This window comes from Protobothrops mucrosquamatus, unplaced genomic scaffold, assembly GCF_001527695.2.
Source record: "Protobothrops mucrosquamatus isolate PMUCROS unplaced genomic scaffold, P.Mucros_1.0 scaffold5434, whole genome shotgun sequence".
In the NCBI taxonomy this organism is placed as follows: domain Eukaryota; kingdom Metazoa; phylum Chordata; class Lepidosauria; order Squamata; family Viperidae; genus Protobothrops; species Protobothrops mucrosquamatus.
Genome location: NW_015391292.1, coordinates 2,347 through 15,630, shown reverse-complemented (window position 1 = coordinate 15,630; position 13,284 = coordinate 2,347). Strand labels below are relative to the sequence as shown.

At 51.2% G+C, this 13,284-nt stretch overlaps 1 protein-coding gene across 1 annotated transcript; it reads left to right on the top strand.

Annotated features, from left to right (window-relative positions):
• Positions 1-12,304: 12,304 nt before the first annotated feature.
• On the top strand, positions 12,305-13,166 carry LOC107299765 (fascin-like; the record flags this gene model as incomplete). The annotated part of the gene is made up of 1 exon (XM_015829105.1): positions 12,305-13,166. A coding segment is annotated over exon 1 (862 nt), but the record flags the coding sequence as incomplete, so codon positions are not given.
• Between the last annotated feature and the right edge of the window lie 118 nt (positions 13,167-13,284).

The following is a 13,284-nucleotide window of genomic DNA, read 5'->3' as shown; positions in this document are numbered from 1 at the left end:
CTTCCTTCCTTCCTTCCTTTTTTTCTTTCTTTCTTTCTCTTTCTTTCTTTCCTTCCTTCCTTCCTTTCTTCTTTCTTTTCTTTTCTTTCCTTTCTCTTGAGCCTATTAGAATAGTTTAAAGGTGTTGGATTGAATTTAAAAGTTTTGGGTTGGGCTTTCTGCTCCTGGAGGGGTGTGGGGATCTGAGAGAAGTGAGTTCACATCCAGGTATCAGGAATTTTCCACCTGGAGGAGACCTGCCATGGACGTAGATGGAAAACTCTGCCAGATTCTCAGGGTAATTTGTGGTGCTTTCTTCCTGGTCCCTCTGGCGTAGGAAAGTGTTCAGGAGGGCACCTTTTATGGAAAGGAGAGGAGCCAAAGGGGGCTGAGCTTCTTGACTCCAGGGCAAGTGTCTCGGGCTCAGCCGTGATGCTCAGTCAACACGACAAGCAGAAGGAAGTTGTGTTGGCATCCAGTGACGTGGTGCAAAGTGGGTCCTGCCCTTCTCAGGTATGATGTTATTCTGCTCTGGAAAAGAAGAACAGAGAAAAAAAAACAGATTCCTTCTTCCTTCTCTTTGCTCAGCCTTTGGACCTCTTACAGCAGGGATGAGAAAACACTCTGTACTCCCTCAGAGGGTAGCCAGAATCTTTGCTGCTAGAGCTGGGGTGCCCAACCTTTGCAACTTTTAAGACCTGTGGACTTCAACTCCCAGAATTCCCCAGCCAGCATGAGTGACTTTGTGCCAATCACCAGGAGATGGTGAGTTCTAGTACCGCCTTAGGCATGAAAGCCAGCTGGGTGACTTTGGACCAATCACCAGGAGACGGTGAGTTCTAGTCCTGCCTTAGGCATGAAAGCCAGCTGGGTGACTTTGGGCCAATCACCAGGAGATGGTGAGTTCTAGTCCTGCCTTAGCCATAAAAGTCTGCTGGGTGACTTTGGGCGTGGCTGGCTGGGGAATTCTGGGAGTTGAAGTCCACAGGACTTAAAGTGGCCAAGGTTGGACACCCCTACTCTAGAAGGAACAACGATGATTCTGGCTATCTCCTGAGGGTGTACAGAGGGCTTTCTCACCTCCCCAAGTGGAATCACAACATGCAGAGTTTTTACACAGCAGCCCTGCTTTTGGGGGGCAACGTTTCCTCCTTTTGAAACCAGATTTTGACTGTCCTTCAAGAATTACTTTGGGGGAAGCCCACAGGAGACAGACAGCTCACAGGCCCTAATCAATCTTCGGCCGATATTCGGTGACTCAATGCATCAGTTCCTGCCCCCTTCTTTGATACCAGGCTGATAAAAGAAAACAATGGGGCGAATTCAAATTTTATTCAAAAGAGCAAGGAGGCCTCCTTCCCAACCGCTTACAGGAAGTCCTCGCCTTGCGACCAGTTGTCTAGCAACCATTCAAAGGGGACTCAGGACTCCAACTCCTAGTTGCAACGGTGGGAGGTTACATGATCGGACTTCAAGCCCTCAGCAACATGGCTGCATTGGCAGCATCCCACAGTCACGGGACCGCGTTTTTATGACGGTTTCTCCAAAATCACTTCTGGCTTTTGGCCAAACCACGCCCGTAGCAAACCCTTGGTTCTCTTTACGGCCACTGTGTTTGCTTAACGACGGCCGCGAACAGAGTCGTCAAATCAACTCAGTCCTACGACCGGCCTGTTTTATGATTGTTACGACACAGGACCGTCACAAACTTCTAGGATTCTGACGGGAGCCCGCCATTCAGAGATCACCTAGATTTTATTTGCAGGTAATCCTCGATTTACGACCACAGTTGAGCCCACACCGCAGCTGATAAATTAACCACACCGTTGTTAAGGGAATTGGGCTTCAGCGTTTAATTTGCTCGCCGGAAGGTCGCAAAAGGGGATCCACTTGAGCCCCCTGGGACACACTGCAACCGTCCTAAGTACATGCCAGTTGCCAAGCCTCTGGAGTTTGATCCCCTGACCACGGGGATTCCGCAACGGCCATAAGTATGAAAAACGGTCCTAAGTCACATTTTTCAATGCCGTTGTAATTTTACCAAACTCTTGTAAGTCCAGGACTACCTGTATTTATTTCTGGCTGGCTTGTTTTTCCCCACAGAAAGGCAAAATATAGAAGAAGGGTAAGGAGGGAAGACATTTGTGGAGAGCGACCCCGGAAGGCCTGAAGGCAGAATTTCCCTTTAAAATCCAGGGTTTCCTTAAAATAACATCGGGCGCTGCCTGTTTGGGGTGGATGGGGGGTGGGTCCCCCAGGAGGTGGTCCTTGCTGGATAAGAGGGGTCACGTTCCTGACCTGGGGCTGCAGAAAGCAAGGTTAGCCATCTCGTGAGTAAGGGCCGTCCATGCAGACCGGGCACACGTCCGCCCCAGATAGAGGCAGCTCTTAAGATAGCAGCTGTTAACATCCAGATATCGCTTCTGATTTTGCAAGCCCACCACAATGTTTAACACACTCAGCTGCCCCTTTCGCTTATCTCTACGTTGCTGAGCTATGGGGTTTTTCCTGCAGCCTGCCGTCAAGAGGGCGAGAAACTTGCAAAACCAAACAAAATCAAAGCGAAAGAAAGAAAGTGAAGAGGTCGCAAACTCCCGGGCATTTTGCTTGCTAGCATCAGGGTGGTCCATGTTTAATAATAATATTCATAATATTAATACTAATAATAAAGTTGGAAGGGACCTTGGAAGGGACCATCTAGTCCAACCCCCTGCTCAGGCAGGAAAGTTTTGCCCCATTTTACGAGCTTTCTCGCCCTCGTGGTTAAGTACACCCCTGCGGTTGTTAAGTGAATCCGGCTTCCCCATTGACTTTGCTTGTCAGACGGCCGCCAAAGGGGATCACGTGACACAGACACACATCTCTCGGGACCCCGCAACCGTCAGAAGTACACGCCAGTTGCCAAGCCTCTGAATTTCGATCAGGTGGCCCTGGGGACGCTGCGACGGTTGTAAGTGTGAAAAAAGTCACTTTTTTCAGTGCCGTTGCAACGTCGGTCACTAAACAAGGGATTGTTAAGTCAAGGCTGGCTGTAAAAGATGCTTTGCAGAGCAAACATCTGCGGCCTTGGACGTCAGGCACGGACACAAACACACCGTGCAGACGTCTGCGGATGGAAAGCCAGCAGCCTCCAAGGGCAGCCAGGTGTCCCCTTGCCTCTGGGATCCCTGGTGATCCTCTCTTCCATCCCATCTCCATAAAAGGAAACAGAGAAGGTAGGTAGCTTGTGAAAGTTAGTCATGAGGACTCAGCCAGGGTTCCCCATTCCTTAGGTTAATAGTTGCACTTCCTCTCTGTCGGAGTTCCTCTCCCGAGAGCCGGAAGGAACAAGGGAGAGAAGCAAGTGGCGAGGGAGAGCGAAGACGTTTCCCCAAGAATATCCAGGGTGCAATCCTGGAAGCTTCCAGCGACGTTGGAAAGAGGCCACCTCAGTTGGCTTTGAAGCAGAGGATTCGCGTCTGTCACTTCGGAAAACAGAAAATAGTGCACACACACCCCAAAAATAAGAGTAATGCAATAAAATAAAACACACCTTTCCACCTTAGCTATTTCCCCCCCCCTACGGTTGGACTTGATGACCTCTTAGGTTTTCCAGGCTCTTAAAATGCCGGCCCCACACTCCCCTGGGCCGTTTAATCTGGAGCCTGAAATGACCTGGAAATGTTATTTATTTATTCATGGGTATTTCTGCCTTATTATTTTTCTGTAACTCAAAGCCTCCGGAAGTTGTGGGTGCTCTTTTCAAGAAGAGACTGGATAACCATTTGTCTGAAATGGCACAGGGTCTCCTGCTTGAGCAGGGGGCTGGACTAGAAGACCTCCAGGGTCCCTTCCAGCTCTATTCTGGATTGAAAAGATGTGGTAACTTATTGAATCGGCTTCCCTCTCTTGGAGAGTCTCCGCCTCTCTGCATTCCTGCCGTTTCTCAAATACAGGAAGAGAATTTCATTCGGAGAGGGGCAAAAACTGCTGACCGAGATGCCTGGACGGATGCAGAGAAAACCCCACCAACGCGGGTGTTCCTCGCTCACTGTGATTATTATTATTATTATTGCTTTTCGCCTCTTCTTCCTGACACTTTGGCCCAGGTTATGCCACCAGGAGGAGCAAAGATCTCAGTCTCCAGGGCCAGAAAACAAGCCTTGCAGAAATGGCAAGGCAGGGACGCAGAATCTAAGATTCCGCAGGACCCAAAATTGGACAATCTAAACACCAACCTGATGACTCTGCCTTTTTTTTTTCCTGCTGTCCTGGAATGAACACAGAACACAGAATAATAAGAGTTGGAAGAGACTTTGCAGAGAGAGCATCACAGAGCTCCGTGCTGTTTTTACAGCCTCTGGACAAAGCTGCACCTTCAAGGCTACAATGAATGTTTGTGGGAATTAGGTAGGTGTATTTTAACAAAGAGGAGGACCAGGGGTGACATGACAGCAGTGTTCCAATATCTCAGGGGCTGCCCCAAAGAAGAGGGAGTCAAGCTATTCTCCAAAGCACCTGAAGGCAAGACAAGAAGCAATGGATGGAAACTCATCAAGGAGAGAAGCAACCTAGAACCAAGGAGAAATTTCCTGACAGTGAGAACAATTAACCAGTGGAACAACCTGCCTCCAGAAGCTGTGGGTGCTCCATCCCTGGAGGTTTTTAAGAAGAGACTTGGACAGCCATTTGTCAGAAATGGAATAGGGTTTCCTGCCTGAGCAGGGGGTTGGACTAGATGACCTCCAAGGTCCCTTCCAACTCTGTTATTTTGTATTCTAATTCTCTAAGAGGATGCATTCGTATTGTTCTCTTGGCTCGGGTATGTACAAAAGCGAAACAGCCAACACATTCTCTAAACCTCTCTCCTTGCAGTTTTTCCTGGCTGCCACCCCATCTCTATAATACTTCATTTGGTGCCTTCTGTTCTTCAATTTTCCTGGACAGGCTTAAGCAGCAAATTGTGTTTTGTTTTTTTTTCACAAGGCAAAGAGGGAGATTTATTCCTCTCGCTTGGCATCGGCCGGCCAAGAAGAAAATTCTTCTTTAGGACGACGGCTCATTTTGCCAGCCCTTCTTCTAGCGAAGGCGATGGCTTGGACGGATCCCAGCCGAAGATGTGAAATGAAATGAAATGAATCCCCAAAGAAGAACTGAATGACAGAACTGGAAGGGACCTTGGAGGTCTTCTAGTCCAACCCCCTGCTCAAGCAGGAGACCCTATAATATTATTTCAGACAAATGGCTGTTCAATTTCTTCTTGAAAGCTTCCCGTGTTGGAGCACCCACAACTTCTGGAGGCAAGTCGTTCCACTGATTAATTGTTCTGTTTGGAAGCTTCTGCTTAGTTCCAGGTTGCTTCTCTCCTTGATTAGTTTCCATCCATTGCTTCTTGTCCTGCCTTCAGGGGCTTTGGAGAATAGGTGGACCCTCCCCCCTTCTTTTTTGTGGTAGCCCCTGAGATATTGGAAGACTGCTATCCTGTCCCCCTGGTCCTTCTTTTCTCTAGACTGGCCATCCCCAATTCCTGCAACCGTTCTTCATATGTTTTAGCCTCCATCCCCCTAATCATCTTTGTTGCTCTTCTCTGCACTCTTTCTAGAGTCTCAACATCAACGCCATTCTGGGATTCTTCCTAAGAAAGGGGCGACTGATTTGAAGGATGTGTTGGAAGTTCTTTGGTTTGTTTAAACACCTCGCTAGCAGCAATCAATATGAGCATAGATTAGCACCAAGATTAACATCAGAGCAACAATCGAGAAGTAAACAATACTCCAATCAAGGAACTGCCAAACAAGCTAACAGAAAAACAGCACAAACAAAGAACTTGCAAGATCACCCCCACCAACACCGACAAGGCAAACATTAGAATATAAATTGAGAGCAAACCCCGGTCCCCACTAGCTCTGAGGACGTTACTAGTTTGGGTCACGAAATGTCTGCAAGAAACCACCAAGCTCAGAGAGCGCCAAGGACCCCTCATTTCAACCCTGAGCTACGGAATATTCTCTTTTATCGGCGTGGTTTATTGCGGTCCTTGTCTACTAGAGGGCAGCCTTGAGACGCCAAGATTGTACTTTGGTAGCAAGGAAAAAGAGATTTCAAGAAAGAAAATATTTGTAGCTCCGGGCTAAATTGTGGAAGAGGACAGACAGGCAGAAGATGAGCAGCGCTCCTCCATGAACACCAAGGAGACTCAGTGAAAACTCGCCAGACGTGGACAGACTCGGTCAGAGTTTCAACTGGGAAAATGTGAGCGTCCTAGACCAAGCCGAAACCTTAAACGCTCGGGAATTCTTAGAAGTTTGACATTCCGACGTATCAGCCATCGATTGACCCATCAATCACATTTATACATTCAATTAAAAAGCTAAGAAGGAAACAAAAAGACCAGAAGGCTTCCTTTTCGGCAGCCAACAGCCAGATAAGCAGGGATTAACACCAGACAAACACCAGAAAATAATACCCTAATCCAGGGGTCTTCAAACTTGGCCCTTTGATGACTTGTGGACTTCCTTCAGCTGGCTGAGGAATTCTGGGAGTTGAAGTCCACAAGTCATCAAAAGGCCAAGTTTGAAGACCCCTGCCCTAATCAGTACAAAGAGGAAAACCACAGACTCACCAAAACCGGCAAGCCACTGTGTATAAAAAGGGGGCAAGCCCCACACTCCCTCACACTGATGCCGTTACCTGGCGGGGTAACGAAACGTCTACAAGCCAACAACCCAGCTGGGAGAGCACCAAGGACTTCAGCATGGAAAGCAAACACTCTTTTCCATTGCTTGAAGCTGATCCTGGTCATGTGGTCAGTTCTGGGTGCTTGGCAACCAGCTCCCCTTTATGGGTTGCTCAGAGCATTCCCAAGGTCATGTGACCGATTTTCTGGTTGTTGTTGTTGTTGTTGTTGTTGTTTACAGTTTCCGGCGTTTACTTCATTTCCAGCCCAAAAAACCGAAACAAAACACCCATTAAGGAAAGACGGGTTCGCTTAATAATCACGGCACTCGCTTAACGACCAGGTTTTTGCTTAATGACGGTGGCATTTGCTTAACAAAAGATGCTGAAACATCCAGAAGCTGTGAACGCTCCAACACTGGAAGTTTTTAAGAAGAGACTGGACAGCCATTTGTCCGAAATGGTATAGGGTTTCCTGCCTGAGCAGGGGGTTGGACTAGATGACCTTCAAGGTCCCTTCCAACTTTACTATTATTATTATTATTATTATTATTATTATTATTATTATTATTATTATTATTATTATCAGGTCTGGTCCCATTTTGACCCGCTTACACGCACACACACACACACACACACACACACACACACACACACTTTTAAGTACCAGGACGGGGGAGGCTGACCGAGGACTAAGCCGTTCAATAATCCTACTTTGGTTTGATCAGGAGCTGGTCTGTAACCCTTTGCAGATCTGATGGTGGTGAATCACCGGGCAAATATTTGCGCAACTAACTCTGTGTAACTCGGGGCAATCTTGCTGGCTGGCCTTGTAGGCAAACAGCCCAGACCCCCAAGTGGTTGTGGGTTTCTGGCATTTCAAACAGCCAGATGAGGCCACCTCTGCTTGCGACATTTGGTATGGACCACCCCTCCCACCCAGGCCAGCTTGAGTTTCCAATGCAGCCAAACCAGCCAGTTATTAAAGAAAGAGGGGTGTCCCCCCCCAAGCCAGTTTCGGCTTTCATTCCCTTCTCCTCCCGTCTCCCCACCTCGGGAGGGTCCCCTCCCCCACTTTCTCCCACTGGCAACTGGATTGAGCCGCATCTGACCGCCCAGGGTGGGGGGGGGGGAGACGGAGGGAGGAGAGAAAGAGACACTAATCTCTTGTGCTCTCATTGTCCTTGCCTTTTTTTTTTTCCTTTTTCCCTTTTTTCTGGCTGTTGGGAAACTACCATCTCTGCAAGAGCAATATTTTCGAGGGCCATTCCAAGACTCTGAGCCGTTGCTGAAAACTTGCTGCAAATCACACCCACACCGTNNNGGGGGGGGGGGAGACGGAGGGAGGAGAGAAAGAGACACTAATCTCTTGTGCTCTCATTGTCCTTGCCTTTTTTTTTTTCCTTTTTCCCTTTTTTCTGGCTGTTGGGAAACTACCATCTCTGCAAGAGCAATATTTTCGAGGGCCATTCCAAGACTCTGAGCCGTTGCTGAAAACTTGCTGCAAATCACACCCACACCGTGCAACAAATATTATTAGGTTGTGGTCTCAGCCACACTGACCCTTTTTGGATAAAACTACGAAAACCAAATGTTTCGTCTCTGGGGGGGTGGGAGGGAAAGATGGCAAAATCATTTGAAGTTTCTTTCTTCCTAAATTTTGATCTGCAGAGAGTCCTTGAGTTAAATTATTCGTTTTAAGGGACTGACTGTTCAAAGTTACAATGGCATTCTGGGCGGGGGGAGAGAAATGGGCCCAGGATGCTGCAGCCATGCCGCTTGTTCAACCCTTGAATTTGGATCACGTGATCTTGTAAGCGTGAACTTTTTTTCCGGCAAAATTCTAAGCATCCTTTAATTGCTTAAAATTCCTGTTGGGATATCGAGTCAGAAAAAAAACACACTTTTTTTTGTTAGGCAGCTCACGCTGGATTGAGCCTGGAGTTGAGTTTCATTTTGCTGGTTTTTCATTTTAGAAAAGGCCTGCAGGGATTAGAGCCAAGGAACTACGTTTCCAGCACGGATAAAGGATGCTGCTTCAGGTAAATCGGCCCAGAATTGCCATCTGAACGGTGTGCTTCACTTCAAACGGGGGGAAAAAATGTCCCCCAGGAAGGCCTCTGCTCAAAGCTGAGGGCTCAGCAAAAGGACTTGGACAGCAAGAGTGCCTCTGAGCATACGCAGAGTTCCCAGAGGCGCCCCCGCGCACCTGCAAAGCTCTTGCTTGCAAACAGCCTGTCCTGAGACTCTTGCTTACCAAATTTCCAGCTAAGCATCCAGAACCCCCAAAAGTCAGCACAGGCTCCCCAGGAAGTCCTTTGCCCAAAGATGAATGGAATAGAATAGAATAGAATAGAATAGAATAGAATAGAATAGAATAGAAGAGAAGAGAAGAGAAGAGAAGAGAAGAGAAGAGAAGAGAAGATGGAATAGACTAGACTAGACTAGACTAGAATAGAACAGAACATAATAGAATAAGATAATAGAACAGAACAGATAAAATAATGAATAGAATAGAATGGAATGGAATGGAATGGAAGAGAAGAGAAGATGGAATAGAATAGAATAGAATAGAATAGAATAGAATAGAATAGAATAGAATAGAATAAGATAATAGAACAGAACAGAACAGAACAGAACAGATAAAATAATGAATAGAATAGAATAGAATAGAATAGAATAGAATAGAATAGAATAGAAGGTCTAGTCCAGCCCCCTGCTCACCAGAAAAACGAGACGGGCAGCAGGACTGCCTCTGAGCATACCCAGCCTTCCCAGAGCCTCCCACCTGCAAAGTTGGGGTCTCAGCAAAATGACTTGAGCAGCAGGAGTGCCTCTGAGCACGCCTAGAGTACCCAGAGCTTTTCACCGGGAGCTCTTGTCAGAGGGCAGAAGGGGAAATGCTGCTTTTCTGGATTTTGAAGGATTCCCAAAGAAGAAAGAGGTAGAAGGGGGGGGCGAGAGAGAAAGCAGGCTCCCCCCCTCCCCTGCTGCAGAATTCTCTGCTCCGTTTTCCTTCTCTCTGGAACCTTCCATTTGCTTGTCTTGCATCAGACCAGCATTTTGCAAACCCTGAACTCACCCAGTTTCGCACGGAGGGGTGAGGGAGAAACCTGGATGTGTGTGTGTGTGTCTCACTTTCCCAGGAAGGTTTTCTGCAACTGGTTAGGATCCCCTCTGCATGCATAGCTCGGCCACAGGAAAGGAAGGGGACACCCACCCACCCCCCGTGATTTGGGAAAACAAAGGGGCCGGCAGGGCAGGGACCAGAGGGAGGGAAACGATGGCGGTAGGCAAGAGAACAAGGGGAGGAGGGAGGCAGGTCTGCAAACGGACAAACAAACCATTTTTCCACCACTACAAAGCCTTATTGCAGCTGGGACCAGAGATAAGGGCGCCAAACACTGGCAGCTCAGTCCAGGATGAAAGGATGGATGGATGGATGGATGGATGGATGGATGGTTAAACAGGGATGGAGGAGAGAGAGAATAAGGAGGGATGAACAGGAGAGGTGGCACAGAATGAGGTCCAAAAGAATAAATATGACCCAACTCATCTCAGAGGAGGGGGTGGAGAGGATGCACATCACCCCTGCAGGGTGGGATTCCCTGTCTCGCACCCCCCACAAAAAAAACCCCCAGGGAACAAATTCGATTTGTTTGTCACAGGAAGATAAAAGAGACAAGCACTCCTTGACTTACCAACAGTTCATTGGCAGGGCATCCTTTCCTAATTCCTCCCCCACCCCTGCCAACAAGCAAGTTGTTCAAAGCTTGGAGCAATAAAACTAGTTAAATTAGACAGCTTGCCAGGAATGCAATGGATCTCGGGAAGAGAAACCATGGTGGAATTCGGCTGGATGAGGAAGGAGAACAGGATTAGGCGTGGATGTATTCAAACCACCCACTTAAGCCATGGTTTCTGGAACCACCGTTGAACGGATCAAATTGACCGGAAGAGTTACAGTGCGCTAAACCAGAAACTAGCCAAGTGTATGTTGTTCCAGCTTTATGACGGGTGGACTTCAGCTCCCAGAATTCCCCCGCCAGCGTGAAAGTCCACCCATCTTAAAGCGGCCAAGTTCCAAAAACACTGGCCCTAGAATAATGAAGTGAAGGTAGCCATCATTAATGCTAATGATTGTCACACAACTAATGAAGAAGAAAAGCAGTTTGCTTCTCTAGCTTTTAGCAGACAAAACCATTCTCCGTCTACACTGCTATCCCCAGAAAGCAGAGCCGTTAAACCCGGAGCATCTAAGACCCAAAATAAGTTGGCACCCAACTTTACTGCTTCCAACTGGGTTTGCTTGGGAAGCTTGGATTGCTGGCTTAACAACGATGCATGAACCTGCCCAGGATTGAGTTAGCTAGCATGACTGGTGAACCCAGTTTAATAAGAATTAAAAATTCTGCTTTAACGAGAGCTTCCGATCTGGCCTCGAAGATGGACTTTTGCTCAAATCCAGATGTGCAGGACCTGGAGCCTTTAAGCCAGGGACAATTTCCTTGGTGAATTGGGGTGACTGCAGAATCAAGGACAGGAGGGGACTGGGTCTATTTCTTTTTTCTTTTTTTAAGCATCCATCCACCCTCCCCCCCCCAGATCTCTGGGTGGTGTTCTGTCCAAGGGGCCAACCAGATCCCGCCCTCCTGACCTCTTTTGCAGACCAAGCAAGGCAGCCTGGAAAGGAGGTGGGCGGGGGGGGGATTGAGGAGGTGCAAACAGAGACCCCGCTGGGGCTGGCCCGGGGTGCGAATCCCAGAACTGGGGGACGGGGTGGGGGGAGGTTTCAACATCAGCAGGGCAACGTCTGCAACAGCCAGGGAGTTTCCCCAAATCAGGGGGCGGGGCAGGACGAGGGACCCCTGATTTGGGAAGGGTCCCCCGGAAACAGGGCTGGGGACCTCCAGCAATCCAGCAAAACCCCCCCCCCCCGCCACTAGCGGGCAGCTAGGGAAGCCGCGCCCCAAAATCCCGGCCCCCAGATTGCCCAGCGGCTGGGGACGCTGGCTGCTGTAGTCCCTGCCCCCTCCCCAATACCCGCAGTGGAGACCCCGCTGCCTTCAGCAAGGGCGTCCCAGCCAGCCAGCCCCGCCCCTGCGAAGCCCCCAGCCCGGCTCCTCCTTTTCTCCCCCCCTCCCCCTGCCCCTCCCCCTGCCGTCGTTGGCTTGACAGCCGGGGGGGGGGTGGAGGCGGCTGCAGCGCGCCCCCTCCCCCGGGTTGCAGAGCTCCGCCTCCTCGGGCGCGCCGAGCCTCAATTGGCGGCGTCGGGGCGGCCGCGCCCCCTCCCCGCCTTATAGCCGGGTCCTGACAGCCCCCGCGCCTCTCGCCCAGCTGCAGCCCGGCTTTGCGGAGCGCCGGGAGCCCAGCCAGCCCGCCAGCCAGCCCGCCCGTCCGTCCGTCCGCGCGGCCCCATCCTCCGCAGCAGCCGAACAAAGGAGCCGTCGGGGAAGGAAGGCGAGAAGCAAAGGGAGGGAGGCAGGCAGGCAGGAAGAAAAGAAAGAAGGGAGAGAAGAAAGGAAGGAAGGAAGAAAGGAAGAAGAGAAGGAAGGAGGGAAAGAAGGAAGGAAGAAAAAGAAGAAAGAAGAGAAGGAAGGAGGGAAAGAAGGAAGGAGAGAAGCAGCCCAGCCAGCCCAGCCGTCCATCCATCCCTCCCTCCATCCCCGCCATGACGGCCAACGGGACCGCCTCGTCGCCGTCGGCGCCCTCGGAGTCGCTGCCCATCCAGTTCGGGCTGATCAACTGCGGCAACAAGTACCTGACGGCCGAGGCCTTCGGCTTCAAGCTCAACGCCTCGGCGCCCAGCCTGAAGAAGAAGCAGATCTGGACGCTGGAGCAGGAGGGCGGCGGGGGCGACGACTCCGGCCGGGTCTTCCTGCGCAGCCACCTGGGCCGCTACCTGGCGGCCGACAAGGACGGGCAGGTGAGCTGCGAGCGCGAGGCGCCCTCGGCCGACTGCCGCTTCCTGATCGTGGCCCACGACGACGGCCGCTGGTCGCTCCAGTCCGAGCCGCACCGGCGCTTCTTCGGCGGCACCGAGGACCGCCTCTCCTGCTTCGCCCAGGCCGTCTCGGCCGCCGAGAAGTGGCGCGTCCACCTGGCCCTCCACCCGCAGCTCCACCTCTTCAGCCTCAGCCGCAAGCGCTACGCCCGCCTGGGCCCCGGCGCGGCGGGCGAGGAGGAGCTGGCCGTGGGCCGCGACGTGCCCTGGGGCGTGGACGCGCTGGTCACGCTGCTCTTCCACGAGGGCCGCTACCGCCTGCAGGCCCGCGACCACCGCCTCCTCCGCCACGACGGGCAGCTGGTAGGCCGCGCCGAGCCGGCCGCCGAGTTCACGCTGGAGTTCCGCGCCGGCAAAGTGGCCTTCCGAGACTGCCAGGGCCGCTACCTGGCGCCGTCGGGGCCCAGCGGCACGCTCAAGGCCGGCAAGGCCGCCAAGGTGGGCAAGGACGAGCTCTTCCTCCTCGAGCAGAGCTGCCCGCAGGTGGTCCTGCGCGCCGCCAACGAGCGCAACGTCTCCACCCGGCAAGGTAGGGGAGGGACGGGACGGGACGGGACGGGGGGGGAGGATGGGGAGGGGGCTCCTGGCCCGCCTGGGAGGAGGGGGGCAATGCTCCATCCGGCAAGGGAGGGGGGAACTGGCTGGGG